We start from the raw sequence: 26,580 nt of genomic DNA on the forward strand, positions 1-26,580 counted from the left end.
TTTGTGGCAGCCCTGATGTCCAGGCTGTTGTGACACCATCACATGGTGGATCACACTCGCTAACTCTTTATACAAAGATTGTGGTTCATTAACAGAAACACTCTGGAGGCAGACAGAGTATGGTACGGGCTGCATTAATGTACCGAGCCGCAGAAGGCTTCAGTGTTTTGTGCACCCACCATCCACCCAGCAGCTCCTTCTGCAGGTTCTTATGCTGATCTCCAGTCACGCATTTCATTCATGTTAAAGAGTTGCCTTCAAACATCATCCACTTGTCTTTCTTCTAAAGGAAAGCAGAGACATGGCTCAGATTTGAACTTTTGCCCTCACTCTCAGCCATATGGCCCGCTCATCCCGGTGAGCTAAACCAATGCTTTGTAATGTAACTGATAGAAACCAAATTTGGAGACGATGCTTGTTTTGTACATAAGTGGAGGATGAAACAGCTAAATGGCTGTTCTGGAAGTTTTTCCGTTTCAAACTGAGATCCGGTTTTCCTTGTGGAGGTCGTGTGCGTGTAGTCGGCGGTGCAGTGAAGAAGTTCTGCCTATTTTGCGCCGTTTCATTCCACCTCCTTACGTCTCGCAGCATTTTCTCTCCCCTCCTGGAGCCTGGAGTCTGTGAATGACTGGGTGTGGCACTGCTGTGTCTTTGCCCTGCAGTGCAACAACATCCCATTCAGGGGAACTTTATCCCCGCCTACAGGGGAAGGCGATTGGCAGCTTTACGTCTTCATCCTGTTCTTCCATTTTGTTTGTGCTCTCCGGTACGTGTGCATGTGTGGACACAGCCTCATTCCATCAGAAGGTGAATCTCTGCGGGAGTTAAAGCAGAGTTCAGCCTCATTAGTGAGAAACCCGCTCATCGCTCAGGCCACGCGTGTGCACGCGCTCTCTTCCCTCTGTTTCAGACACACACTCTTATTGAGGTCTGACCCAGCCGTGTGTGTTTGTAGTCATGGATCATGCTCTCTAATTGGAGACACAGCATATGTGCTCCTGCTCTCACCTTCTCCTTGTACCAGCCACCAGCTGTGTTTATGTTTACTGCTGTGGCCCAGATACTCCTGGAGACAGAAAGCTGTGGCTGGGACACACATTTGGAACTGGATGTCAGGCACGAGACCCAACTGAGTGAACATGTAACAAAAAGTGTTTCTGTGCTTCTGTTAGCTAAAGCTGGTCTTCCCTCATCATCAGTATTATCCACTCTGCCCCTAACACTGGAATTGTTCCTTCTGTCACTCCAGTTCTCAAAAAGCCTGCTGCAGATCCCAATCATTTTGAATATCAAACCTCCCCTTTATTTTGAAAATCCTTGAGAAAGTTGTTGCCTCCCAGCTTCACTCATACCTCAGTGAATCATCTCTACCAACAGTTTCCGCCCCGATCACAGTACAGAAACTGCTTTGTTAAGGATCACTAATAACCTCATCCTGCTTGATCTTAGCGCTTGATATTCATAACACCCTCCTGAGCAGATTAGCATCCACTGGCATTAGTCACACCCCCCTTGCCTGGTTCACCTCATATCTCTCAGACCGCACTCAGTTTATCCAACTTCAATCACACTCTTCAAGTCTCTATCCTGTTTCTGCTGGTGTGCCCCAGGGTTCAGTATCAGGGCCTCTTTTATTCGTTATCTACATGCTCCCTCTTGGTCATACTGTATATTCCAAAAATATAATATCAATTGTCATTGTTATGCTGATGACACCCAGCTCTACATTTCCTCCTAACCTAATTCATCCCTCCCACCTACCTCCCTCTCTAACTGTCTTATGGAGATCAGATCTTGGTTCTTTCTCAAACTTAACAGTAATAAGGCAGAAGTCTTACTCGTTGGCACGGCCTCTACCTTAACCAGATCTCACAGTTTCTGCATTAATATTGTCATATTTGACAGTACTCTCTCATTCCAGTCCCACATTAATTACATAACCCGGTCTGCATCACTTACATAACATTAGCCGACTTCGTCCCTTCTTTACTCCCCATGCTGCTGCCGTCCTCGTCCAGTCTTATTACTTCCCGGATTGATTATTGCAACTCCCTCCTATTTGGTCTCCCCAGTAAGTCCGTCCATAAACTTCAGCTTCTTCAGGATCCTGCAGCTCGGGTCATAACTCGGACTCCCATTAGAGACCAGATAAGTCACAGCTCCAAACCTACTTGTTTAAACTGGCTTACTCACTTTAATACAGATTTTACTTGTTGTCAGTTTTAATCTATTGTAATCTACAGTTTCTTTTCTCTTTGTAAGGTGACCTTAGAAAGACACTCTTCAATAAAATGTATTATTATTATTATTTCCTTCTTACCTTCTTTAGCAGGTTGGACGGATAATGCTGAACCACAATTCACAGCAACACACTCTTTGACTGTTTCCATAAACATAAGCATGACCAACAAGGGATGCAGCTCATGGAAATGTTTTTTCATTGCATGCCATGACCCATACCTTAAAGTCACTTTATAGGTGAACTGTGAACATTACCTTTTTGTAATAACATGTGCTCTGTATGAAGTGGTTGCTGTGTGGGACAAAAAACAAATCCATAAAAGCTGTTATGAGTTACAGCAGTCGCTCGTTTATCGCAGGAGTTACGTTCTAAAAACAACCCGCGATAAGTGAAATCCGCAAAGTAGCCAACTTTATTTTTTACAATTATTATAGATGTTTTAAGGCTGTAAAACCCCTCACGACACACTTTACACACTTTTGTTAGACAGGCATGAACATTTTCACACTTTTCTGTCTTGTTTAAACTCTCAAAGTTCAAACCTTGTAGAAAATGAGTCCAGTATTACAGAAAGAAACCAAAGGAACCCGCAGGTGACGACGTTTCATCAACACTGTTGTTTGTTGGGGGAAAAACTTACAAACATGCAGTGCAGCACTTCAGAGTCACACTGCTAGGATCGAAGATTTATGTACAGTACACAAGCTGAACGCTTCTGTGCTGTACAGCAGACACGGCACGAGACTGACGGTGGTCTACAGCCAATCAGGACGCAGAACACAATGTGCTGGGAATAAAAACATGCAAAATTGCACAAAAAAAATCAGCGAAACAGCGAGGCCGCAAAGGTGAACCGCGTTATAGCGAGGGAGCGGCGTATATCAAAGTGAGTTCAGGATAAGCACACCATCAGTTGCTGTGTTGATGCGTTGGCTGCTCTCAGGATGATCTGTAACTTACTTCAGTCACAGAAAGTCTTCACAAAGTCAGGAGTTACACTACAACCTCCAACTACAAGTCTCATTCACCCAGTCCCACACACACACACACACACACACACACACACACACACACACACACACACACACACACACACACACACACACACACACACACTTTAGTGGATGCAGCCTGGGTCCAGGCTCAAGGATATTTCGGCATCCAGGCCGGACTTTGTATCAGGGATTGATCCTCTTCTGCTCCACCAGAGCCACAGCAGCTCCAACTATAAGTTTGGAGTTATGGTCTGTGCTGCGTGTTGCTGTCATTCACCATGAGCACGACCCGTGTCACCACCATCACACCATCCAATAGCCCAGTGTCCTGTAAGAGCTGCAGTTGCCTTGTGAGTTCTCCTTGGCGCCTTTCCTCGGGACGTTTTCCATCGAGGTTAAAGGAACGTGATAAGAGAAAGAGAAGGTCATTTTAGGCACTAACCTGGTGACTACATTACAGTAGAATTAGACTCTCCTACATCAAAAGACAAGTATTTGTTTAGCAAAGATGGGGAACTTGCCAGGTTGCTGTTTGCAGAGCGACAGCTAGATTACTTTGGAGAGGTTGCAGTTGTGTTTTTGAGCAATGCTGTGGATGTAGTTCTGGCTGAATTTCACTATTTACATGAGAAAAGGCAAAAACAAACAAACAAAAAACACTTAAGGTGATATATTGGATTTTGTGTCTGTTTCATTGATATTTGTCTGCAACACTGAAACCCTGTGACAATGGTAAGGTGTCGGGTCAGAATCAGCTGTAGAAGTGGGATTTGTGTCTGTAACAGTTCATACCAAGTCAAACTGGTGTCCTGGCCATGACCTCTGACCTGCATGTAGTCAAAGTGTAGTGATGTGAGTGGAGATGTGCCTGGTACCCGACAGAGAGGTTATGTGGCCCATATCCGCTTTCCCACAATTCCCTATGTGTACAGAAAGGATTGCGGCGATTTGGGGGGGGCGCTCTTTGCCTCTGGCATTGCCATGGAGACGGCGACTCTTTTCATGGAGTCCCTCGACTGCTTTCATTCTCCTGCTGTTTACCATTCAGTTCATATGTTGGAGACTAACGGAGCACAAGAGGAACTGGGAGTTATTTGACTACTACAGAGCTAAAGGGGGTTTGTGTGTGGTCCCGCTGTGTGTAGCTCTACAGGCTGAGCACGCCGCCAACGCTGCCGGGATCATGGCTTCAGTTCCCCGTGCAGTCCCATACAGTATGTGAGGGGGAAGCCATTTCTCCTGTTATTCCCCAGCATTGCTGGGATTCTGTCCAGCTGCTTGGATAGAGAACACAAGTATATAACACACTATAAATCACAGTCATAGTGTGCATCCTGGAGGAAATGCTGACAGCCAGACTGAAAGGGAGGGAGGGAGGGAAAGTGAGCTTTTCATGTGGGTGTGCTTCTTACTCACATTTGTCTCACTCTTTTCAGGGAGATACACCCATTTTTGTAGGACAAGAGACACACACAGAAGGAGAGAGTAGCGGGAACTGTAAATCCGTCACTATCAGGACACAGCGAGAGCCAGGAATCACACTCGAAGCTGCTCAGTTAGAGGATGGCGTCACATGGGGCCAGCACACACAGTGTGGGTGTTTTGGGGATTTAAAGGAGGCGGTTACCGCATTCTGAAGAAAAAGGAGGCTTGTAACTAAACACTAAAGGGTCACCTGCTGTACACGCAGAAGAGATGGTGAGTGACCTGCACTACAGCAGCTTGATGCTGATTTGATGTCATTAATGCTCGGCTTGTTCACAGTGCCCGTGGAGGTGGGTGTGTGTGAGCGCGCTGCACTGCCCCATGCACTCACCTCGCCTGGGTTTGTTTACCTGCCTGCGTGCCTACCTCCATGAACTCACGTCAGTGGAAAGTAACAGGATCCACTGCTATGACCCAGCCCAGCCATAAACAATTAACCCGCCACGTCTCTGTAATGCTCTGCTGTCAATGCCAGGTAGGCAGCACAGGGAGAGAGGCTGTCGAGCAGGGTTGTGTCAGCGTGCGTGTCAGCGTGCGTGTCAGCGTGCGTGTCAGCGTGCGTGTCAGCGTGCGTGTCAGCGTGCGTGTCGGGTAGAGCGGAGAAGTGAAAGTCCAGGAGTCTTGATGAGAAACGCAGGTAGGGAGTCAGACGCGTCCTGGTGTGTCTTTTTCCTCCTCCTGGGACGAGTCCATCGGAGCTGCTATGCTTTTGGAGAGTTAGACTGACATCTTGTTGTACGTGAATCTCACCGTTTTTCTTCTAAATCTGTGACATCACAACCATAAATCTTGAATTCTGACTTTCTTGTAATATAATCCTATGTACAAACCCTAAAGACACAACAACTGAGGTGTCATTTCTGAGCAGTAACTTCAATTCTTGGGTGTCAAATGACTGAAACTTGGATGGAAGCAGTGCTATTGTCCTTCCATGTTATTCAATTAATGAGGGAATTTCCACTTGTCAGCTGAGTGACCTCATAGCTCTCTGATGTTTTATCTGCCCAGCCTCCTCTCACTTTACCTGCTTAGCCTGGTAAAAGTGAGAAATCACTGCTTGTTTTCACCAACCACAGCAAAATCTGACACCTGACCATTCATTTGGTTCAAAGGAGCACCCTAAGACAGGAGCCAGAGGTGTGACACGAGGCGGCCTTTCATCATTTCCTGCTGGGCGGGGACCGGCAGCGACCGAGCGCTTTGTTTGACTTGGAAGTATCAGCTGAGAGGCTGTGTCACAGAGGGGCGTGTCTCTGTGCTGGTCAAGCGTCTGATAGTCTGTAGCTGTGATCTCATCCTGCTGTACTCATGTGTGGTCCTGGTGGTGCTTTGGGTCAAAGCGCTTTTCAAGTGGTTGATGAGGAACATGGAACCGTTTCGCTGGTTCTTGTGCGGCTCCTTGCTCATGTCCTGTTTTGCTTGTCCACAGGCCAGTCCTGTAAGCAGCCTGACTAATGGCCACGGGCCGTCCCTTAGATCAGACGCGAGTATGTGTCACAGTCAAAAGCAGATGAATAACTTGTGATCTGCAGTGTTTCTTACTCTCCTTCATAGGGCTGCTCGATGTAACGATATATATCAGATGACGATATACAAACATCTATCGTTTCATTTCACGCTGTCATTTGTTTCGTGGTGTCGCAAAATAAACTGTTTACAGTAATATTTTTTCATGGTTCTGATGTCACTGTAGTGGTTATATTCATTTCTTCTTTCTCTTATATTTAATATAACCACACTACGGACGGACAAGCGCCTGTTTTTATGCGTTGTCGTTAGCAACAACGACGGTAAAACCATCGCGTGTCCGCTTGTTTATTTTCCACATAAACTTTTCACAATAAAGCTCAAGATCCTGTTCAGACTTTTCAAAATAAACTGAATCACGTGAAAGAGGAGATTATTTACGGATGAGAAGTAAAAAAGACGCCAGGTGCTAAAAAATAAACCTTAGACTCAAACGTTAGAACAGGCTTTTCCCCGCAGCACGCCGTGTAATAAATACTCACAAAGAAAACGGCGCCGTTACAACTTATGTCTAAAAATGTATCGTTTCATGCATCGGTTAAAACACTCGACTCCAGCTACACGACGCCCAGCAGGAAACACTTCACGCAGGTCGAGCTGCCCGAGATTCACAGAATTTACAGAAAAGGTTACATTTTTGTGATTTATATCGTTATCGGACGATAGATGTCTTATATCGGGAGATGAGATTTTGGTCATATCGCACAGCCCTACTTCTTCATCTCTGCAATGACACTTTTCTGTGGCAGGTGTATTGACTCTGTTTTTCTACCCTGGCAGAAGCTGAAGAAGACCAGAGCAGAGAGGCTGTGATGTAACTACAGCATTGGACTCAGTAAGTTATATAATGTTTCTGATACAGCACGCTGTATATTTGTTGCATAACGCTGAGCTCTCTCTCAGGTTGACAGTAAATATATAAACACGATGTACACGAACTGTCCTTGGTCTCAGACAGCAGAGCTGTCGTACAATACTTCAGTGCTGTTAATGATTCTACTTAGTCCTCGTTTATATTCTTTGTTTATTTATTGATCGCAGCCATATTCCTCTTTAGTGTGAGTCTTGTTTGCCAAAGTGTTTAGAATCATAGAAACCTTTGAGTCATCAAATTAGTTTCAGCTGCACGTTAAAGTTCTACCTAGGCTTTTCTTAGGCGTCTCTTACCAAGCAGCGTACTCCCCCTCCCCTCACAGTCCTCAGCCTTTGTATTACTGGAGGTTTCTTCCTGTTAAAAGGGAGTTTTTCCTTCCCACTCTCGCCAAATGCTTGCTCTTAGGAGGTGGTCTGATTATTTGGGGCTTTTCTTTGTATTATTGTTTTTACGTTACAGTGAAGCACCTTGATCTGACTCATTGGTGCTATATTTACAAAAAAACAGGGAAAAAGAAAATGAAGAAAGCAGCAGCGCTACAGAGACACAGGGAGAACATACAAACGCCACACCAACACAACACTAATATTTTATTAACATAAATTAGAAGTGCAGCACGGGGGGGTGTGGATGGTTGTCTGTGTCAGCCCTGCGACAGACTGGCGACCTTTCCACCCTGCCTCTCACCCTAACACAGCCGGGATAGGCTCCAGGCTCATGGTTCCTTCTTCGCTAGAACACAAGTCCTTCTTCTTTTATTTACACACCCTTTGTGTCTTAAATTAGCCACAGCCTGATGCTTCCTCAAATACACTTTTGCAAGAAAGTGAAATGAAGCTACAGCCTAATGCATGTGTAATTTTTCTGAGTCAGCATGACAGATGTACAGTTTGTTGCTGGCAGAACGCCTACAAAGATTTCTCAATATAACTCTGTCTCCTGGTGTCTTTCTCCGTGCTTTGTTCTAGTTTCATTATTAGGGCTAAGCATGTCAGTCATCCAGTAATTTCACACTTTCAGTATTATTCAGCCATTTATAGGAATAATTTCACACGAGTTTGCATGTGTTTGCCAGCGAGCTGTCTAAGTGAAGTGCATGGACTGTGACCTTCCAAAAGCCTTCAGAAACATTCAGGCTCTTCAGTAGTCAGGCACATACAAGGAGATGAGAATGCAGTCACTGTGTCAACTTCTAATGCTTAATTTTTGCCTACATGTACCATTGACTGCATAAACGCCGGTTAAAAAGGGACGCATTACGTTCATTGGTGTGCTTTAGCATTGTTCAGGCCTACACTTAAATGTTAACAGCTGGTTTTGACATCTTCTACAACATAAAAAACACAATTGAACCAATCAGTATAGAAAAAACTAAAACAGTGTTTTTCTAGATTTGTTGTTTGCACTGACTTTGATGTAACTAAATAGTAACAGTTTTTTCATTGGATAGTTATGGTGACCCTTAACTAGCTTCATCTATGATGAGTAATGACATGATAATGTAAATGGTAATGGAAAGCATACCACTGCTTCCTGCTGTGGGGGGAATCTGAATGTGATGGAGCTGTGGGGGCATTATTTGTAAGAAGCAACCGGAGTAATGGAGACATGGTGCTACGATTCCACCTGCTGCCAGCGCACACTTTGTTCGCACAGCCTGGACTGTCATGTATCCTTGGCTGCTACCTGTAATTGCACAGGACGCTTTGTGTCAGGTTCAAATAAAGGTGTTGCCATGATAGTGACTGCCCATTGGCCGGTACAGTCCAGGTCACACCAGACTAATCGAAAAGGCACCAGAATGTAAAATAGCTTCTCAAGTGAAACTCTGAGTGGGCCTTGATTACGCTTCATTTCCAAGTCAAATCTGAGAGTCCTGACAGTAAGAGCACTCAGCACTGAAGATGGTGAACACAGTCATGCATATTGTCTGTTCACATCCACACACACAGCACCACTTGTGTTCTTAAAACATCTTTTATACGCATGGCTGTGTATGCGCTCATCATCAGCGTTTTGCACTAAATAATGGGTTTCTACATGCCCGCAGTCGTTGGTTGATGGATCACTTATTGGTGATCACTGAGCCGTATGTCTGTTTTTAACCCCTACAGTAGCCTGAACAGTTGTCAGTTCACTGTTTCAGTCCTAATCATGTAGGAATAGTAACTGCGAAATATTATATACAATTTGAAATTCTTTGAAGCACAGCGTGTTGTGCAGCCGTTTGTTATCGATTAATGAATATGTGCTGAACGCTGCCCGCTCCTCACGATCGGGCCTTTGGAACAGAACTTTGCTCTGGCCTGATTCTCACATGATGAATTCTGACATAAACGACATCCCGTCCTTATTGATGTGAGTCCAACAGTTATTAAAATGCAGGCGTAGTTGGCAGTGCTGCTCATGGGAGTGGTTTGCTGTCTCTGAGAAACATTTCTGTGTCTTTAGCTGCTGAACGTTCCACCACACAAACAAAACTGCAGACGTTGTTCGTGTGCCGTTTGCTGCTGGAAGTGGTGGTGCATCTGAAAGCGCAGCTGGAAACCCAGTGCATGGGTCCAAAACCCAACTCATGAGCTGAAAGAGTCTAAAACTGCAAAAATAGTTCAGTCAGAACAGAATGCATGTCACTGGGAGGGTGACGTTTGACGGAAGTGATCTGAAGAACTGTGAAGAGGTTTCAAGTTCTCAATCAGAGCTTAAGCGATCTGTTTTAAACTGATACCAGTATTTGGTGATTTAAGTCAAATCTATCGGCCGATTTTTGATTGATTTTTTCTTTTTCTTTTTTTCGACTGGTTGATTGGAAACATTTAAGTGCAACAAACATACAAAGAAACAGGAACTCTGAACGGGGCAAACACATTTTCCTACCACTGTAACACTGGTGCTTTCACAGGGACAGCACACAGCTCAGGATGTGTTTACTGAGCGTGCTGGCTAAAGGGAAGTTCTAGTTTTATCAGTGTTGTCCTCACCCTGCAGGCGGGAGGGCCTCATGGACACGCAGGCTTTGAATGCGATAAAGTTTGAAATTGATAACATCGCTGTATCAGCAAAAGTCTCTGATGAGTTTGAGATCAAGCTTTCTAAAACTCTTGTGTATATGATAACTCGAGAACAAGGCGATGTAGGAATCTCAAACTGACACCACACGTGAGCCGGAGTACCCGGGGAGAACCACGCAAACACGGGGAGAACATGCAAACTCCACACAGACCTCATCATGGTATCTAATGGAAGTCAGGCTCTCTGAAATGCCACACCACGCCATTACTGACCCGCTGCCAAACCGGTCATGCACCAACATCTTGGTGTTCTCTGGCAAACATCCTGCATGGTGTTGGACTGTAAGCACAACCGCCACCCGTGGTCGTCGGGCCCTCAGGCCACCCTCATGGAGTCTGTTTTGACCGTTTGAGCAGACACATGCACATTTGTGGCCTGCTGGAGGTCATTTTGGAGAGCTCTCGCTCCTCCTGTTCCTCCTTGCACATAGGCGGAGGTAGCGGTCCTGCTGCTGGGTTGTTGCCCTCCAACAGCCTCCTCCACGTCTTCTGATGTACTGGCCTGTCTCCTGGTAGTGCCTTCATGCCCTGGACACTGACAGACAAAGCAAACCTTCTTGCCAGAGCTCGCATTGATGTGCCATCCTGGATGAGCTGCACTACCTGAGCCACTTGTGTGGGTTGTAGACTCTGTCTAACGCTACCGCTAGAGAGAAATCACTGCCAGCATTCAAACATCGGCCAGAAAGCTGAGATACTGAGAAACGGTCTGTGGTCACCACCCGCAGAACCACTCCTTTATTAGGGACGTCCTGCTAATTGCCTATGATTTCCACCTGTTGTCTGTTCCATTTGCACAACATCATGTGACACTGATTGTTGCTTCCTAAGTGGACAGTTTGACTTACATTGTTTTGTCTAAGTGTTCCCTTTATTTTTGTGAGCAGTGTAGTTTGTCAGAGGACTCCTTTGACCGGCTGCTGTTTCCTCCCATGCAGTAACATCTCAGCCCCACCGGCGTTTGGTTTAGACAACCTCCACAAACCTGTGTTTGCTTTTGCAGCCTGTCTGATCATCTAAATATTAATGACTTTTTAATCCCATGTGACTTTGCACAATGTCCTTGTAGCTCCTCTCTCCAGCTAAAATCAACACCCGCAATCGAGTTGTAGAGTAATACTATAGTGAGGTCAATGTACACGTGGTGCTTGAAGTCCAAACATGTTGTGAATGGTTTTAGAGTATGTAGGAGGCGGAGCTTTGCTTCCTTGTTTGTTTAAGGCAGCCAAATTCCAACAGCTCTCATTTTGTCAGTAGATAATCAAAGGAAACCGCAGGAAGTGACTCTATGAAAAGTCAAGTGATGGCATCTAAAAGCCAACAGAACCTCAGTTCATGGAAATCTGAATAAAGAAATCTAAACAAGTCTCAACAGGGCAGTTTGGACAGATCTGCCCCTCATCTTAGCTGGTCTCAGGAAAAAAAGGAAGCACGTAGGTGTGGACCCATCCATCACGCTTTTCTAAGGTTCAGTGACAGCTTATTAAAAACTTTCCATAACCTGTTTACAAGCCGAGTTGGAAATCCAGGCGAATTAATAATACAAATAATACATTCACAGATCCCAGTGTGTATAAAGAGAGATATCGAGCGCTGAACTTCTGCCAACTCTTTTTGAAAAAGGACTCTTCATTTGCACACAGACTGTTTACACTCTTGCCAGCAGACCTTGGCGTGAATCTTTCACTAGCTGTCAGTTCACCTACAGTTTCTAACAGAACAGCCACAAACAGATATGAGGAGGTGCATGTGAAAGCACGGGATATTTAGTTTCAGATGAGGAGCTTTTGGAAAAGGCGATGTGTCGGCAGGCGGGGGATTCCGGGAATGTACGAGCTCTTACTGTAAACGTGACGCTCGTTTTTAGGAAGCTACCCTGGACCAGAGCCAGGGAACTTTGAAGTGCTGGTTAGAGCTTTTGCTGACTAATTCAGTGTGTGAGCGTCCGCAGCCTGAGAACATCCATCACACCGCTGCTGTGTGTCTGCCGGGCAGCGAGGCCCGAGTGTTCGAGCTGCGTCATGAGCCGCTCTTGGCACCACATCGCCATTGTGTGTGTGTGTGTGTGTGTGTGTGTGTGTGTGTGTGTGTACGGGGTCTTACTATACTGGTGGGGACAAACAGCTCCCGTGGGACGGAGATTTCAGACTGTGGTTTTAGTGTCAGGGTTACAATTGGGCTGTGGTTAGGGAAAGCATTATGTCAGTGAGATGTCCCCACAAGGACAGCAACACCCGACGTGTGTGTGTGAACAGGGATGAGTCGGTGCTGTTTTCCACAGTCAGCCCCACCAGCCCCTCCCCCCGCCCGCTCTCTGAGGACTGAAAGCCGTTCTTTTAAACACAGACATCAGATTATTTTCCCGATTCGATACCACATCAGCCTCTCCGTGCTTCTGTACATCCATTTGATATGAGGCTCTGACATCACTTCCTTCATGCTTGCTTTCTTCCTGGAATCTTAAAAAGGCCTGTTTTCCAGTGAAGTTCACGTCTATGAGCTTGCTGCTATTTTTACCCCCCCTTTAAACTGGCCTGTTAGGATTGTTTATCTGTGTCCTGGGAGGAAGGCCTCCATGCCAGGACAGCCCGGCTGGCGGCGACGGCGCTGGGAGTGGTCTGAAGCAGTGATCCCTTCCCAGAACTACGGCCAACCAAAGCCAGCTGTTAGAAATTCTCTAGAAGGAGAAGTTATTGTTTTGTCCCGTCTCCCTTCCAGAATGGAAAATGGGTTGAGTTCAGGAACTCCGAGGTTTCTCTTGTGATGTGGGCTTCAACAGAATCTGCTGAGGGTAACATCCATGGGAGTCTGGACTCTTTAACTTTGCACCAGTGTCATCATATTGGATGATTTCTTTCTCTCAGATACATGAAACAAACAGATTTTCCTCACATGTGTTATCTACTCATTGATGCTGTGGGTGACCCTGCTCCAATCAGCTGGTTGTTCCAAACTGGAAGCTGCAGTTTTCCATCTATCATATATAGAAGCTCTGACTGGTGCAGCATTAACCCTTTAAAGCTGATCAGAGCAGCACACTCCGTTTTGCGTAACTATTTTTAAATCCCTGTAGAACCGGAACCACATAAGCTAGCGCAATAAATTTTTTTGCATATGAAACCGGAGGAGTTGTACTTACATCTGATGCCATCAGCTTGTCCTAGGTCACGGTTTCCTTCCACATAAAGCTTTGCAAAAACTGCATAAAAAGCTCTTGCAGGAACAAAAACATAATATTCCAGAAACACGCTTTGCCGATCTGATCAGCTGTTCGTAACACTTCCCACAGTGAAACAGACGTCAGCGCGAACGATCGCATGTCCGCCATTTCCTGCCCGAAACTGGAAGTGACGTCATTTTCACGGAAAATGTAGTTTTTTACTTGTAGGCCTTAAAAGCCTATACTGGTGTTTTTATAAGTCATGTTTGACTTTATGCTTTTCTGAATAGTTGCTGGGATGCTTAGAACTCGAATTGCACTGCTGGAAATAGTTTATTTTGATGCACCTGCTGTTTTCTTTGCAAATTTGCATCATAGGATTGTTTTTTTGTTTTTCCTGCAGTATATAAAAATTGGTGTATCTCCAAAATAAAACTATGAAGACACTCAAAATAAATTTCCTGTTGTTGTAAACTATTTTTTGCAACTTTTTTGTATTTAAAGTTTTGAGGGATAAACCTCTTAAATTTCTCCAAGTAGAAATATATGTAAAAAAAAAAACAAAAACGATTTTCTAATTTTTTGTAGTTTATTGCACTTTTTTGCAATTTATGTCGTTACTATGGACTTAATGCATACATATTATTAAAATGTGGGCTATAACAGTTGTATTGATGTATAGCAACTTGAAATGCTCCCTAAAATGGCTCTACAGCATGTAAAAATATAAAGTAAGCTCTGGCGGCCTTGGTTCTATAGTAGGTCTTAAAGGGCTAAGACAAGCAGTTATGACACCTTTGAGTTTGTCTCCACTGTAGCTAATGACAACATCTCCGGGAGCCAACATCACGATGCAATGCACTCCAGCTAACTTCAGTGGACTCTGGGGGTTGGGCTAATAGTAATTTATTTCATTTCATTTTTAATTTATACCTGCCGATCAGCTGACACTCACAGGAAAAAAACAGGAAGTCTCCTGTTGCAAAAAAAAATCAGTATACCATCTTACAAACTCAGCTGTCACATGTTTGTCCTCCGGATTTACAACATGGATTGAAATTGAAAACCTGTTCATAAAGTCCCAGGATAGAGTCACCTGAGGCTCCAGTAAAACAGACTAGTCTGTGTGTGGTACTGTGAGCCACACTACGCTCCTCCCCTGAGATTGATGCTCCAACACTCCATCACCATCACCTCCATCAGAGTAGCTCTCCTCACTGGGGCTCGTGCCCACATCCCTCTGGGCTTTTACTCTGCACGACCCCCACCTGAACCGCGCCACTGACGCACATTAATACACACGGTAACCCGGGGCCGTACGCTCCATACAGCATGAACTGCTTTATGGTAATGTCATTGGTGAGAGAAATGCCTGTGCCCTGACATTTATCCATTAATTCAGATGTTGTGTAACAGCAGTAAAGGGTATGATAAGTTTTGCGTTTGTCATATTGTGGTATAGTTTGCATTGAAGATGGCAGACATGATACTGACCTTAGACTAAAAATCTACTTTTTTTCTATTGTTTCTTTGTGGAAGAGGCTTTTCTGATGATGATGATAAAGTTGAACCAAATAGTGAGTAAACTATTGTTGCAAACAGTGGTTCATATTTGGTTTGAATGCAGTCAGTAACCATCTATGGTGGACTATGGATGTTGTCAGTAATTAGCTGTGGAGGCCTCCATCGTTCCTGAGGATTGGTGACACAGTCAGAAGGTTTGTGTCCTAGCTAACATGCTAGCTAACGTGCTAGCTAGCGCGCTAAAACCACATGAGATCTTTACATTGTGGTTTTTTCTCCCCCTGCTAAATGTTTCACTCTCAACTTACAGGAAACAAAAGAAAAAACTCATAATGGCAGCATGTTAGTCCTCTTCAGGGAATCGCTCCTGGATAGTATTATTGGGCTAATCAGTAATGGCAGTTAAACAGTGACTGTGCAGTGATTCATCGCCTGTAAATGCATACACTGAATCTGCTGGCCTTTGCCTGTTCGTGTCAGTGTCAGACCACGCTAATTTTCCTGGAAACAGCTGAACAGTAAGATGGCTCACAGGGGGGAGGTTTGTTGACGGGAAGGGAAGATCAGTGTCGGGTCGGCGGTTCTGAGGTACTGGATCTGTCTGACAGGCTGCCTGCTAGAGGAGTAGGCCGCTGGGAGAGTTTCAAGCAGACACAAAAGCAGAGGGTGATTAATGGTTTTCAATACCACATGTCGAACTATGTAGTCATTCTCTGTTGCAGGAATAATTGAGGGGTTTCATTCAATACAACTACACTGCATACCTCCTTCAGGAAACAGATACCAAACGACTCACGGACCAATACCGGTCCATGGCCCGGGGGTTGGGGACGGCTGGTGTAGAGCGCTCGCAGCGCGGCTGCTAGATTGTGTTTCCTAACATCTACTAATAGTTTATAGACACTGTTTGGTTTTTGTTGGAATTTCCAAATCTGTGTTAATGTAACTGGATTCTTAATTGCGATGAAATGTGAGTAATTAACATATTTCGTCATTTGGAGAAATTATAACTTTGTCCCCAAACTGCTCAACGTGAGCGCTCACGTCAGAGATCAGAGATGGGCAGTGTTACTGTAATCTGATTCCTTTTTTTGAGTAACGAGTAAAGTAAGGGATTACTATTGTAAAAAAGGTAATTAGATTACCGTTACTTTCCCGTAGGAACGCTGCGTTACTGCGTTACTAAAATTTTGATTCTTTTGCAAGAGTGTCTCATGACAGTGACGTAAGCAAGTGCGACGTTCGTGACAGCAGCTGTGTGCGGATCAACAATGGATCACATATCGAGTGCGGGAGAGAGTATGAGCGTGCAGCGTTTAAAGCGTGGAAGTACTGACCTTACTTTGAGTTTGATTCCATAAAAAGTGACAAAAACATTAGTGTCCGCTGTGCGTGGGAAGAAAACTTCTTTTTACAGCGAAAAAAACCCTAAACTTCCAACAAGCACCGAGTAGCTACGACGTAATGGGAAACTCACAGAGAAACTCGCGGATTCTTCCACTGACCGCGGCACACCTGCACCAGGGTAAACCTCCGCCTGCCCCACTCCTGCTTTACAGGTGAAAATAGAGCAACAGGACCGCTGAGTCTTTGACTTTATTTATGTTCTGCTGTGTTTTACTTGCATCTATTTGAAAGACTGAGTGTAAACACAAAAAATATTTTATTTTATGTGCTGGAATGTGCAGAAAATAGGTTTACATGTTAAACTAATTTCTTCCAGTCAGAGAATGTTGCAGATAATTAAATTTTTACTTGATGCATAAAGTTAAAAGATTAAAACTAATAAAACAAGTTTTAAAAAGAGACTTTTCCATTTGATTACATTTTGTATGATGGATTATGCAGAAAAAGTAGAATTGGGCTGAAAGATCTATCGCTTTATCACCTACTCAGGTTGTAAATCGTGTTTTTAAAAAGTAACTAAGTAATTAATTACTTTTGAAAATAAGTAATCAGTAAAGTAACGGGATTACTTTTGGGGGGAAGTAATCAGTAATTAGTTACTGATTACTTTTTTCAAGTTCCTTGACCAACACTGCCTCTGATATCCGTATTTCTGATCCTGTCCATCCGGGTCACTCCCAGTGAAGTGGGTCGGTGGTTCGATCCCTGTGTCCTGTACATCCATCTATCCAAGTATCCTTGGGCACATTTTTCCCGAGGTACGCGTGAGAGTGTTACGTTAAAAGTGCTTAGGCATGTGTGTGAATGGGTGAATGAGGCGTGTAGTTAAGAGTGCTTAACGTATGTAGAACAGTGCTCCATAAGTACCAGTCCCATCCACAAAGACACAGAGCCACTCTGATGTTCTCTGTACTCGTCCCTCAACACTCTCAACGTAAACATCACATCTGTGGAGGTCTTTCACGCATGAAGCCATACCACTGCTCACTGATCGCCACCTCTCTTCTTAACCTTGCTTTCCCGTAGCTTCACGGTGTGGCTCATGAACCTCTGTGGTTGCTTCACTTCTGCACTTCACCCTTGTTCTTGAAAATAGGTACCATTAAACCTTTTCTGCTTCCCTCATACACTCCTCATCTGGTTAGAAAGTCCACTGCCCTGTCTCCTGCACATCTCCACACTTCCACAGGTCCACTCTTCATTCTCTTGATACTTCACTTCCTCCGTACTAATCCTGCACTTCCAGTACTACTGCTGTACTTTCCCAGTCATCTGGTAATTCTTCCCTACTATCCTGTCTCGTCTCATCTCCACTGGAATTCTTCCTTCTTCAACTTTAACCAGTTAATGCCTCTGCCTTCACTTGCATCTTCTTGATTTCCAAAGTTTTCATGACCTGATATTGCTCCCAGGTTGCATAGCATGCAGTCCACCTCTTAGCGACTTGCTCATTTCTCTTGTGCCACCTTATGTTCCTCCTAGTTCATCACAGCCATTTGCAAATTCCAGTATCGTCTGTCCTTCTGTATTTCTCTCCATAACAGCATTCCTATCCAACGCCTCCTCATTACCCCTGTAGCTGTGACTGCTCCTTCACATCAGGACCAACATGGGACACTTTCAAAATCTAAAAACTCTCTTTTACTCCTCAGCTTTTAAATCAGAGACTTTTGATTATCTTAAGTGTGCAGCACGTTGGTCATCAGTGGTTGTTTTTAATGTGCTATAAATGAATTTGACTTGACTGTCCCCCTCACCGTTTAAGTGTGCTCCAGTCACTACTCTGCCCCGGGGGCACATCACTGAACCTCCTCCAGAAGGTGATCCAACCTGTGGGGCATGTGCACAGACAACATCTGCCCTTTGACTCCCAGTTTGAAGTTTCATGACTGAGGAAAGAGCGCAGCCTTGGTTTCTATATGTGAATGTGGTGCTTTGATTGTTGCACATTATGCAGCTGGCTGGTGAACTGCACTGTAAAAGCCATGAAGGTTGATGTGCTTATGCGAGGGCGTTGTTTGCATTTGGTTGTTTATGTGCGTGTGAAGTAAAAGCAGACGCCACAGTCAGCATCGGCTCATTTCTCTAAGAGGCTGCAAGATGTCGCTGCAATCTCTCAAGGTGAAGCTGCTTTCATACGCGCACCGCACGAGTGGATGCTATTTTGCTTTTCAGCGAATCCGAGGCCGCAGAACAAACACATCTCCATCTCTTTATCGGCGACTCACCCACACATACGCGCTCACTCTCCAGTTCTCACCTAAAGGTGTGTGGTGATGCAGCTTGTGGCAGGTGGTGCACACAGCGGTGCCGCAGTGTGACTAATAGTTGTTGCTAAATGGCGTGAACATCCTGTGCATCTGTTTGATGAATCTTCCTCCTTCCCGTGCTCGCCTTCCATCCCTCCCTCCGGCTGTCCATCCAATTATACGTCCCTGTCTCCAAGTTAACCACAGGTCATGTGAAATAGCACACGACTCAGAAGAAAGCCCACTGATCAGCAAAGTGGAGTGTTCTACGTGACTCAGCAGGAGTGACACGCAGGACAAGAATATAAGCTTACATAAAATAATCGTCACCACTTCACATCATTCCTGTCTATATTTGCAGGCGCAGATGGGAGCAGACGGACGGACGGAACGAGGATGACATCACTGTTACCCGTGGGAGCCTGGGCCTGTCATTCTTGGTGTCACTTCCTGGGAGAGAATAGAACAGGAAGCCAGCGCGAGAGCCGACAACGAGCGCTCCCCTCACCTCCACAAGGAAGCCTTTTTCCCCCGAGAGCAAAATGTGTGTCTGCTTGTGTCCCTCGCTCACTCCTGCATTCATCGCGCAGAGGGCTGGTGCTGGTTCAGAATTCGTGTAAGCCCTGATTGTTTTCATTTCCTTTGAGCTCAGTTCTGAGCCTTTTGCAACAAATCCTTTGAAGAGCTTGTTATTTTACACGTCAACGGTAGTTAAAATAAGTCAGAGTGGTGACTTTATGGGTACGGATGCAGTAAGCTGTGCCTCTGCAGGCTTTATTTTGCTGCCCTGGGTCAGCAGTGTTTGGAGGAGGGTGGATTTACAAACGTGGAGGCCACTGTGACGTCACCTGATGGTGTTGGACTCTGGGTCGGGGTGAGGCTCGGTCCCTTGGCCGGTGCCACACTCTGCTTCTATGCTGGAGCTTTCCCATATTGGACAAAAGGGTCGAGTGAAAATTGGTTAGCTGCATGTGTAGCTTGCAGGGCTCCATCCATAATTTCTGATCAGTCCTTTTCCTGAATGGTGTAAGCCTCAGATATTTGTCAGGTAACTCTGTTTAACTCCAAAAGGCTCCAAAAGGAAAAGTCCAGTTTGACTCTGCACAGAGCCCTCAGTTAAACCCTCAACATCCACTCATGTTACCAGATCAACAGTTATTCATATGGCTATTTGTTGATATTGTGTTACTGTTGTAAAATGCAGGGACGTGGCTGCAGCTCAGAAACTGCAGCGAGTCATCAGGAAGATCGAAGAGCTTCTCTTCCTGTTGAAGTGTTCTCTTAAGATGATGGCTGAAATAAGTTAGTAAGCTTTGTTGAAATGCCAGCTCATCGTGAGCTTTGGTTTGCTTTTTTAATCATGAGGCTTTGTGATGATTCATGTCTGTGTTAAGGTGCTAACGTGGCTGATTCAGAGCTGCTAATGAGTAGACGTGTTGTTCTACTTGTCTTCATGCTCTAAAACGCTGCATCCAACTGAGCGACTCAAATGCAGCCTGCTTAATGCGTACACAGCATCTTTGTACTATTCATCACTGTGCAGGCATACAAAGCAGGCACACGTCCTGCTACCTGAATAGTTTTTACACAAATCCTGAACTCACCCACATGGAAAAGATATATATCAATCTTATAAAGTTTGTATCTGTCTTGTGTGAAACTTGTATGAAAAGCATACAAGAGTGAAAACAGATATAAGATCCCTTGAAAAATTATATTCAAAACATTCAATGAAACTTGAATGTTTTGGATACTTATTGTATGAAAGTAATGAGAAAGTGGCCACTTTCACGAGTAATCACATATAAGTTTTTACTATTTCTTTTCCATATGGGCAGACAGGACGCGCTGTGGTTCAGGCTCTGCAGGCTCTGGTGAGTCTGTGTTTAAAGGATGGAAAGATGACTGCGACGCAAAAATGAAATTAAAAATGTTCGTGTTTCGGTCCCTACTGTGGATTTACTTCTGCCCTTTGACCTCTCTAACCAACACAAGTGCATCAAAGCTGAGCCCTCCCTTTGAGGACCCGCACGGTGTTATAGATGCAATGTCGCCCTCTTGTGTGTGAATTTAAAATTGCAGGATTCAGGCTGAGTTTTTAAATAGTATGCAAAACACTGTCTGGTGAACGTCAGCACTAACATCGGATGTAGGCCGCTGTTAGTTGACTCCGCCCTCCAAAGCCCCACCTTTCTGCAGCGCCGACAGCGTAAAGACTTTGTAGCCTGGACACACCTCTGATCATCTGACACCCATCTTCCAAACACCTGGAGGGCCGCTGGGACAATGATGTACTGTTAGATTTGTTGTCATGACGACCTAGTTGGTTATGTAAGCACTGGGCTCTGGTTCCCACAAACAGTGGTGCACGCAGATCTCTGTGCTGTGACACTAGAAACCACACACACGGTCACAGTTTGTCCGTCCCTCCAGCTGCTCACGTGTCACCCTGCAGTGTCTACAACGAGCCATTTAACCCTCAGCGATGAGCCGTAACCCTGTGCCAGCAGCACGTGTGCTTCAGGTGAGGCCTGTGGCCGACTCGGGGCAGAGACTTTGTTGCAGTCTAACGTCAAGAATTTGGGTGGCACAGTTTCTTTCCAGTAATTCAGCAAATTTGTCTCAGTTCCCTCCAAAACTGAAGTGAGCTCGCTGGTTTTCTTGGATTTTTGCTGATTTCTTGAGCTTGGCCACACTTTCTCTGATTGGCTGTTAGCTTCACAACTCCTCCAGTCTGTATGTTGAGATGTCATGTGTGCGACAGGCACAGTACTTTGACTAATAAGTGCTATAGCGATCCTCTGTGTAACCTCGATTTAATCCAAAGATTTCGTGACCCTAAAGCAGACTCACATTTACCAGCTTCTCTGTTGCTCGGGTGCTTCTCTTCACACGCTCTGTCTCTGTGGCAACAGCCTGGAAATGCTTCTGCTGTGGACCCACAACAATGAATGTGTGTAGAGGTACCCATGTGTCCGTCTGTACTGATGGAGCTGATGTGTCTGTGATGTAGCATAACTTAAGTAGCAAGGAAGGTGATAAGTAAATAGCATTAGCAGACAATTGAAGTTCTTTTTAAGCATACTTTATTGCTAGCATCTCCCTTTTACCATAAAACAATCAATCAGGTATGCAAAAATCCCACTGGCTTTATACAAGACTTTGCCCACACCTGACCTCGTTAGCCCCTACCATTGAACAAAATAGGTCAAACCAAATAATACAATTCTAAACAAAGAACAGGAATAAAGTCATGCATGAAACTGACAAACTCATTTACTCAACTAAATGGTTTGTAAAGTAAAACACTGCATACAATATAACTCAAAAGGCTACTTTAAAGAAAACAAACAATACTATACAAAATGAAAACCCTCCATTTGGTTACACCCAGTGATCCAATCATTGACCTCATGACCCTATATAAACAGGAAGTAGTGGGCGGCCCTTCCCATACACCCGTCTCACATACAGGACCTGAATGCACAACATGGACACCATAGTAAGTATAACCAAAGCAACATAAAGAAACATAATTTACTAGACATGTGCCTGTAAACAGAAGAAAATTCAGATGATCTGATGGTTAGTAGTGATGGGCAGATGAAGCCCCATGAAGCACTGAAGCTTTTCATCCAATTGGTTCACCCCAACGCGAAGCTTCATGAAGCTTCATTTGCTCTAGCAGGACACCTACTGGACGTAAAAATAATAGCTGGCATGAATTTGAAGAGTGTGGCATTTTGCACACAGCCTGTAAATGTCAACAACAAAAGGAGTGTGTAAAACATGTATATTGTAGTGATGGCAGTATACTGTGTATATTTATAGTGGCAGTATGGGAAATGATTATTTGGAAATGCTTAAAATGAAAACGATCATTTACTGTGAGGTGAGGTGTGGTTGGGGTGTGGACAGTAGTTGTGCTTTTGTAACGTTGAGGTATGGACAGCTACACACTGAGGCTTTGAGCCTCAGTCCTGCCTGTTCACATTTTATTCTGTAAAAACTAAATTTTCACTGCTTTTATGACCTTTTTAGTGGGGAGAACATAGCTAGGATTTAATGATTTAACAAATCTTTTGAATCCTTTGTCCTCCACAATGCTAAATGGCTGGGAGTCCTCAATCACCATGCTGACCAGGTCTTCATCTATTTGAGATTGTTCTCCTGAGGAAAGACAATAAAGACAAAGCACAAATATAAATATCACACACGTAACTTATAACAGTTGTATAATATTGTTATATCATTTAGTAACATTACTGCATGCTATATTATCATTGCATTTGATGGCTCACCTGGTCTTGCTCCACGATCGGTGTCCCCCTTATTCTCATGCAAAGCTCTGTAGTGCCTAAGCATGGATGAGGTGTTGTTGTTATATCCCAGCTCCCTGGCACATAGCAAACACTTCACCTTGTACAAAAGTCAAGACAGCTCAACATAAATTGTATTGCACCATCAGTATCATGAAAATACATCTTCTGTAGAAATTTACATACCTTGTTGGGAGGAATAAAATCAAAATGTTCCCACACAGGGGAGGACATCCTCCTCTTCTTAGCTGGCTCCATTCTCTCCTGACTTTCTCTCCTCACTCTCATAAACCTCCAAACGGTCTCCAAACTCTCACTAACCGCAACTCTCCATCAAACACCCACATTTTGAATGAAGTCTGAGGGGTTTATATCGCTGTCATAGCTCGCGGCAAAGTTCGAACCACTTCATGAACCAGTCACGTGGTACAGCCGGGCAGCGAGGCTTCGGACGTCATCATTTTCAGCTCCTCCCATAAATGAAGCAAGCCTCGATACGCGCTTCGCGGAAACGCCCCCTCCATTACTCGACACACGCTCCGAAGCCTCGATACAGAACGTCCCATCACTAATGGTTAGTAGTGTTTGCTTTAAAACACATGCATGGATGTAAAGAATGTAACTACTGCTACCACAAACAAAACCCGGGATATTGTGTGTTAAGAGAAGTTACACCAGCACTGTCTAAATTAAAGCATTATGGCTGACTGTAAAATAACAGAACACAGAATAACAATATACGCAAGTGACAAATGGCAAATGAATTCTGTCCTAGCCACTTTGTCACAGTGTCACATAGATTTGGCTCTGTAAAGTTGACGTTGAGCATACTCGTATCCATCCGTTCACGTTGGTTTTCCTCTCTGACGTCATGTGGTTCTGTCTTCCTGTAGTGTCTGTGGAAGGTGGGAGGTCGTGAGTGTAGGCTGACGTAGACTGGAGCGAGCGCTCGTCATTGTGTTTGCGAGCACCGTGCTTCCAAACGCCGTTCACAGCAGGCTCGATGCATTGCTCCTGTGGCAGGCGTCCCTGTCTTATGCTGTCAGCCTCACTTTTCATGTGACGTCTGTTCTGTTTGAATTCATCTTCGTTGCTTGAAGCAAGTATTCAGGTGCCAGCTGCTCATGATGCTGGACTGGCATGGCAACAGCAGAGATAACCCTGATGAGCAGATGTGTGTGTTTGTGTTATAATAGTGGTTTTTAGTAGGCTGGACTAACTGGTTTGTATTTCCTTGCTGGAATAATAGCTGACCCTGGTTTGGGCTTTTGGGAGCTAACTTGTGTTTATCTGCAAGCACCTACAGGTGAAAAACAAACGCACTGAAAACTTGTCTCAGCTTCAAGGTGAGCATTTGAACCAACTACCAATGAGAGTGCAGGATACAGGTGACTGATATATGACTGGTTGGTAAATATGTTGCAGGGTCACCTAGGCAACTGGAGCCTGGAATGTCCGCTAGCAACCAATCGTCAGCTTCAGAGCACGACAGCTCGCTGACTTCCTGTGTGGATTATAGCTCATGTTCACATGCAGTGAAAGCTGATGGTTGCAGGTGAATGTTTGCAGGTATCCACACAGACGTCAGACACGCCTGCCTTTCCTACATGTTAGCATCTGTAATCAGGATTACAAGAGTAGACAGGTTTCTGTGCTAGAGGTATGATATATGCTTTGATAGCAATAATATTTTAAAATTAAATAATATAAATGAAAAGCTATGTAGTTGTTCTTTTTGTACGTGGTTATAGGAAGTTCAGTGTAGTTCCCTTGCTTCTGTGGATTTGATAATGATACCTTTACATTTCCTTTGTTGTTGCTCATAGTTGTGGGGTGAAAATGTAATATTGTGACAGTAAATATGGTTTAGTCTAGAACATTAGGAATTTGCTGTGCAGAGCATCCCAGGCTGGAGTCCAATTCCCAACTCAGTCTAGTGCAAAGCACACTTTGGTTTAATGTTGAACTATTTCACAAAGAAGTGCTGAAACCAAACTTTAATCTCTAAAATCTCTAAACTGCAGTTTTAAAGCAGAATAAGGTGACATTGTTCTCCCACCAACCTTTGGTTTCGAATGAATCTGATTTATTCATCGAGTCGTTTTGTCCACGTGAAGCAGTCCGACACAACACTGCACTCTGGATCAACATCTGACTTATTGATCTTTTAATCGTCTTTCTATTAGGAGGTGAATGAGTTGTTTTTTTCATGTTCCTACAACATAACTATATATATCTATAAATCACTACTTACTTGTGACCCAAGAAATTTCTAAATATTATGGTCAGTGCTTCTGATCTGTCCTGAGAAGTACGTGTTGGGACTTTCCTACAGTTGTATTGGCTTTGCTTTATAACATGTCTGAATAAAATTGCCTACATTCAAATTATATATAACTACTAGCTGTTAACCTTCAGTGGCAACAAACGTTGTGGTTAGCTTCCTGTTTGTGTAAAAACCATGCTATCAGCTGCAGTTATCTCTCTTTGTTGGTGCATGTAGTGGCGAAGCACAGATCAGGGCGGAGATCTGCAGTTCATCTCACCGCTGCAGCTGTGGTGACCAAACGTCTTCTCCAAGAAGCTGGTTTCACGTGGTGGTTTAGATGTGTGCTGCTCTTGTCTAGCACCATTTGAAATCAGTGTTCTTGGGGAGAGCAGGACAGCAGCAGTGAGTGAGTGTTAGGAGGACAGTACACGAGTGCCTCGTCTTCCTCTCCTCCTCTTCTTCTGTTGCCACTAAAAGATAACTGATTTCTTCTGGTGCTTAGAGCCCGCTGAAGCCTTCTAGCACCATTTGAAATCGGTTATAAAACTGTGGATCACTGCGTCTGTGAGTCGTCAAAGAAAGAAGACAAGAACCCAGAAAGCTTGGAGGACGCTCGTGGATTACATCCCCATTGATATTATGAGTCTGTCGCTAATAAATCAGCTTCGCCTACGTCAATTTTTAAACTGAGCTGTGGAATTTGACCTTTCTACAGCTGATCAACGTTGCAGTTCTTCAAGATACCACTAGAGGGTGCTCGAAGTCCAAGAGTACTTGGATTACCCTTTGGATGGAATGGCTGGACCCGAGTTGGAGATAGATAGATAGATAGATAGATAGATATAGATAGATAGATAGATATAGATATATAGATAGATAGATATAGATATATAGATAGATAGATAGATAGATATAGATAGATAGATAGATAGATATAGATATATATATATATATATATATATATATATATATATATATATATATAGAGAGAGAGAGATATAGATATATATATATGTGTGTATATATATGTATGTGTGTATGTATATGTGTGTGTGTACTGTAAATAAAGTTGGAGCAACAATGTAAAAGTAATAAAGGTAAAGAACACAAGAAAAAACAAGCTTCTGTTTATTTTCACAGTGGGGGTCCAAAGTTGATTTTTTTATGAGAATATGACTGAAATATGACTGAAAACTCAAGAAGACTGCGCTTCTGCACCAAACTACAATCAGACTGGCCAACTCCTTTTTCTCATAGTGTTTACTCTCTTCTTCTTCACAAAGGTTAAGCATGTCTCAGGTGAGGAACCCCAACCCTCAGTGTGGGCTGAGACCGAAGTCTCAGACTGATGTATGTACAAATTCAAAGAAAAGATAGGAGGACACCAAACCCACAGTGGAGCAGGGTGAGGAGAACATTGAATCTGAGGGATTTTATTACACTTTGGGGTCTGACACC

The 26,580-nt window shown here is 44.2% G+C and overlaps 1 protein-coding gene and 1 long non-coding RNA gene across 2 annotated transcripts in view; one reads left to right on the forward strand and one right to left on the reverse strand.

The window, feature by feature from the left end:
• LOC308399542 (uncharacterized protein) overlaps positions 1–26,580 on the forward strand; it is a 78,863-nt gene that overhangs the window by 33,575 nt on the left and 18,708 nt on the right. Inside the window, exons 3-4 of the mRNA XM_080886857.1 lie at positions 7,030–7,084; positions 18,896–20,086. Coding sequence (XP_080742983.1) covers positions 7,030–7,067 — 38 coding nt within the window. The 3' untranslated portion in view covers positions 7,068–7,084; positions 18,896–20,086. Of the gene's footprint in view, positions 1–7,029; positions 7,085–18,895 lie in introns of the transcript that reaches the window.
• Positions 22,124–23,434, reverse strand: LOC308399977. The gene is made up of 3 exons (XR_013972280.1): positions 23,040–23,434; positions 22,836–22,953; positions 22,124–22,704 (listed from the first exon to the last, which is right to left on the reverse strand). It is a non-coding gene; the product is annotated as an uncharacterized lncRNA (long non-coding RNA).

The sequence above is a fragment of the Rhamphochromis sp. 'chilingali' genome (assembly GCF_963969265.1).
Source record: "Rhamphochromis sp. 'chilingali' genome assembly, chromosome: 7".
In the NCBI taxonomy this organism is placed as follows: domain Eukaryota; kingdom Metazoa; phylum Chordata; class Actinopteri; order Cichliformes; family Cichlidae; genus Rhamphochromis; species Rhamphochromis sp. 'chilingali'.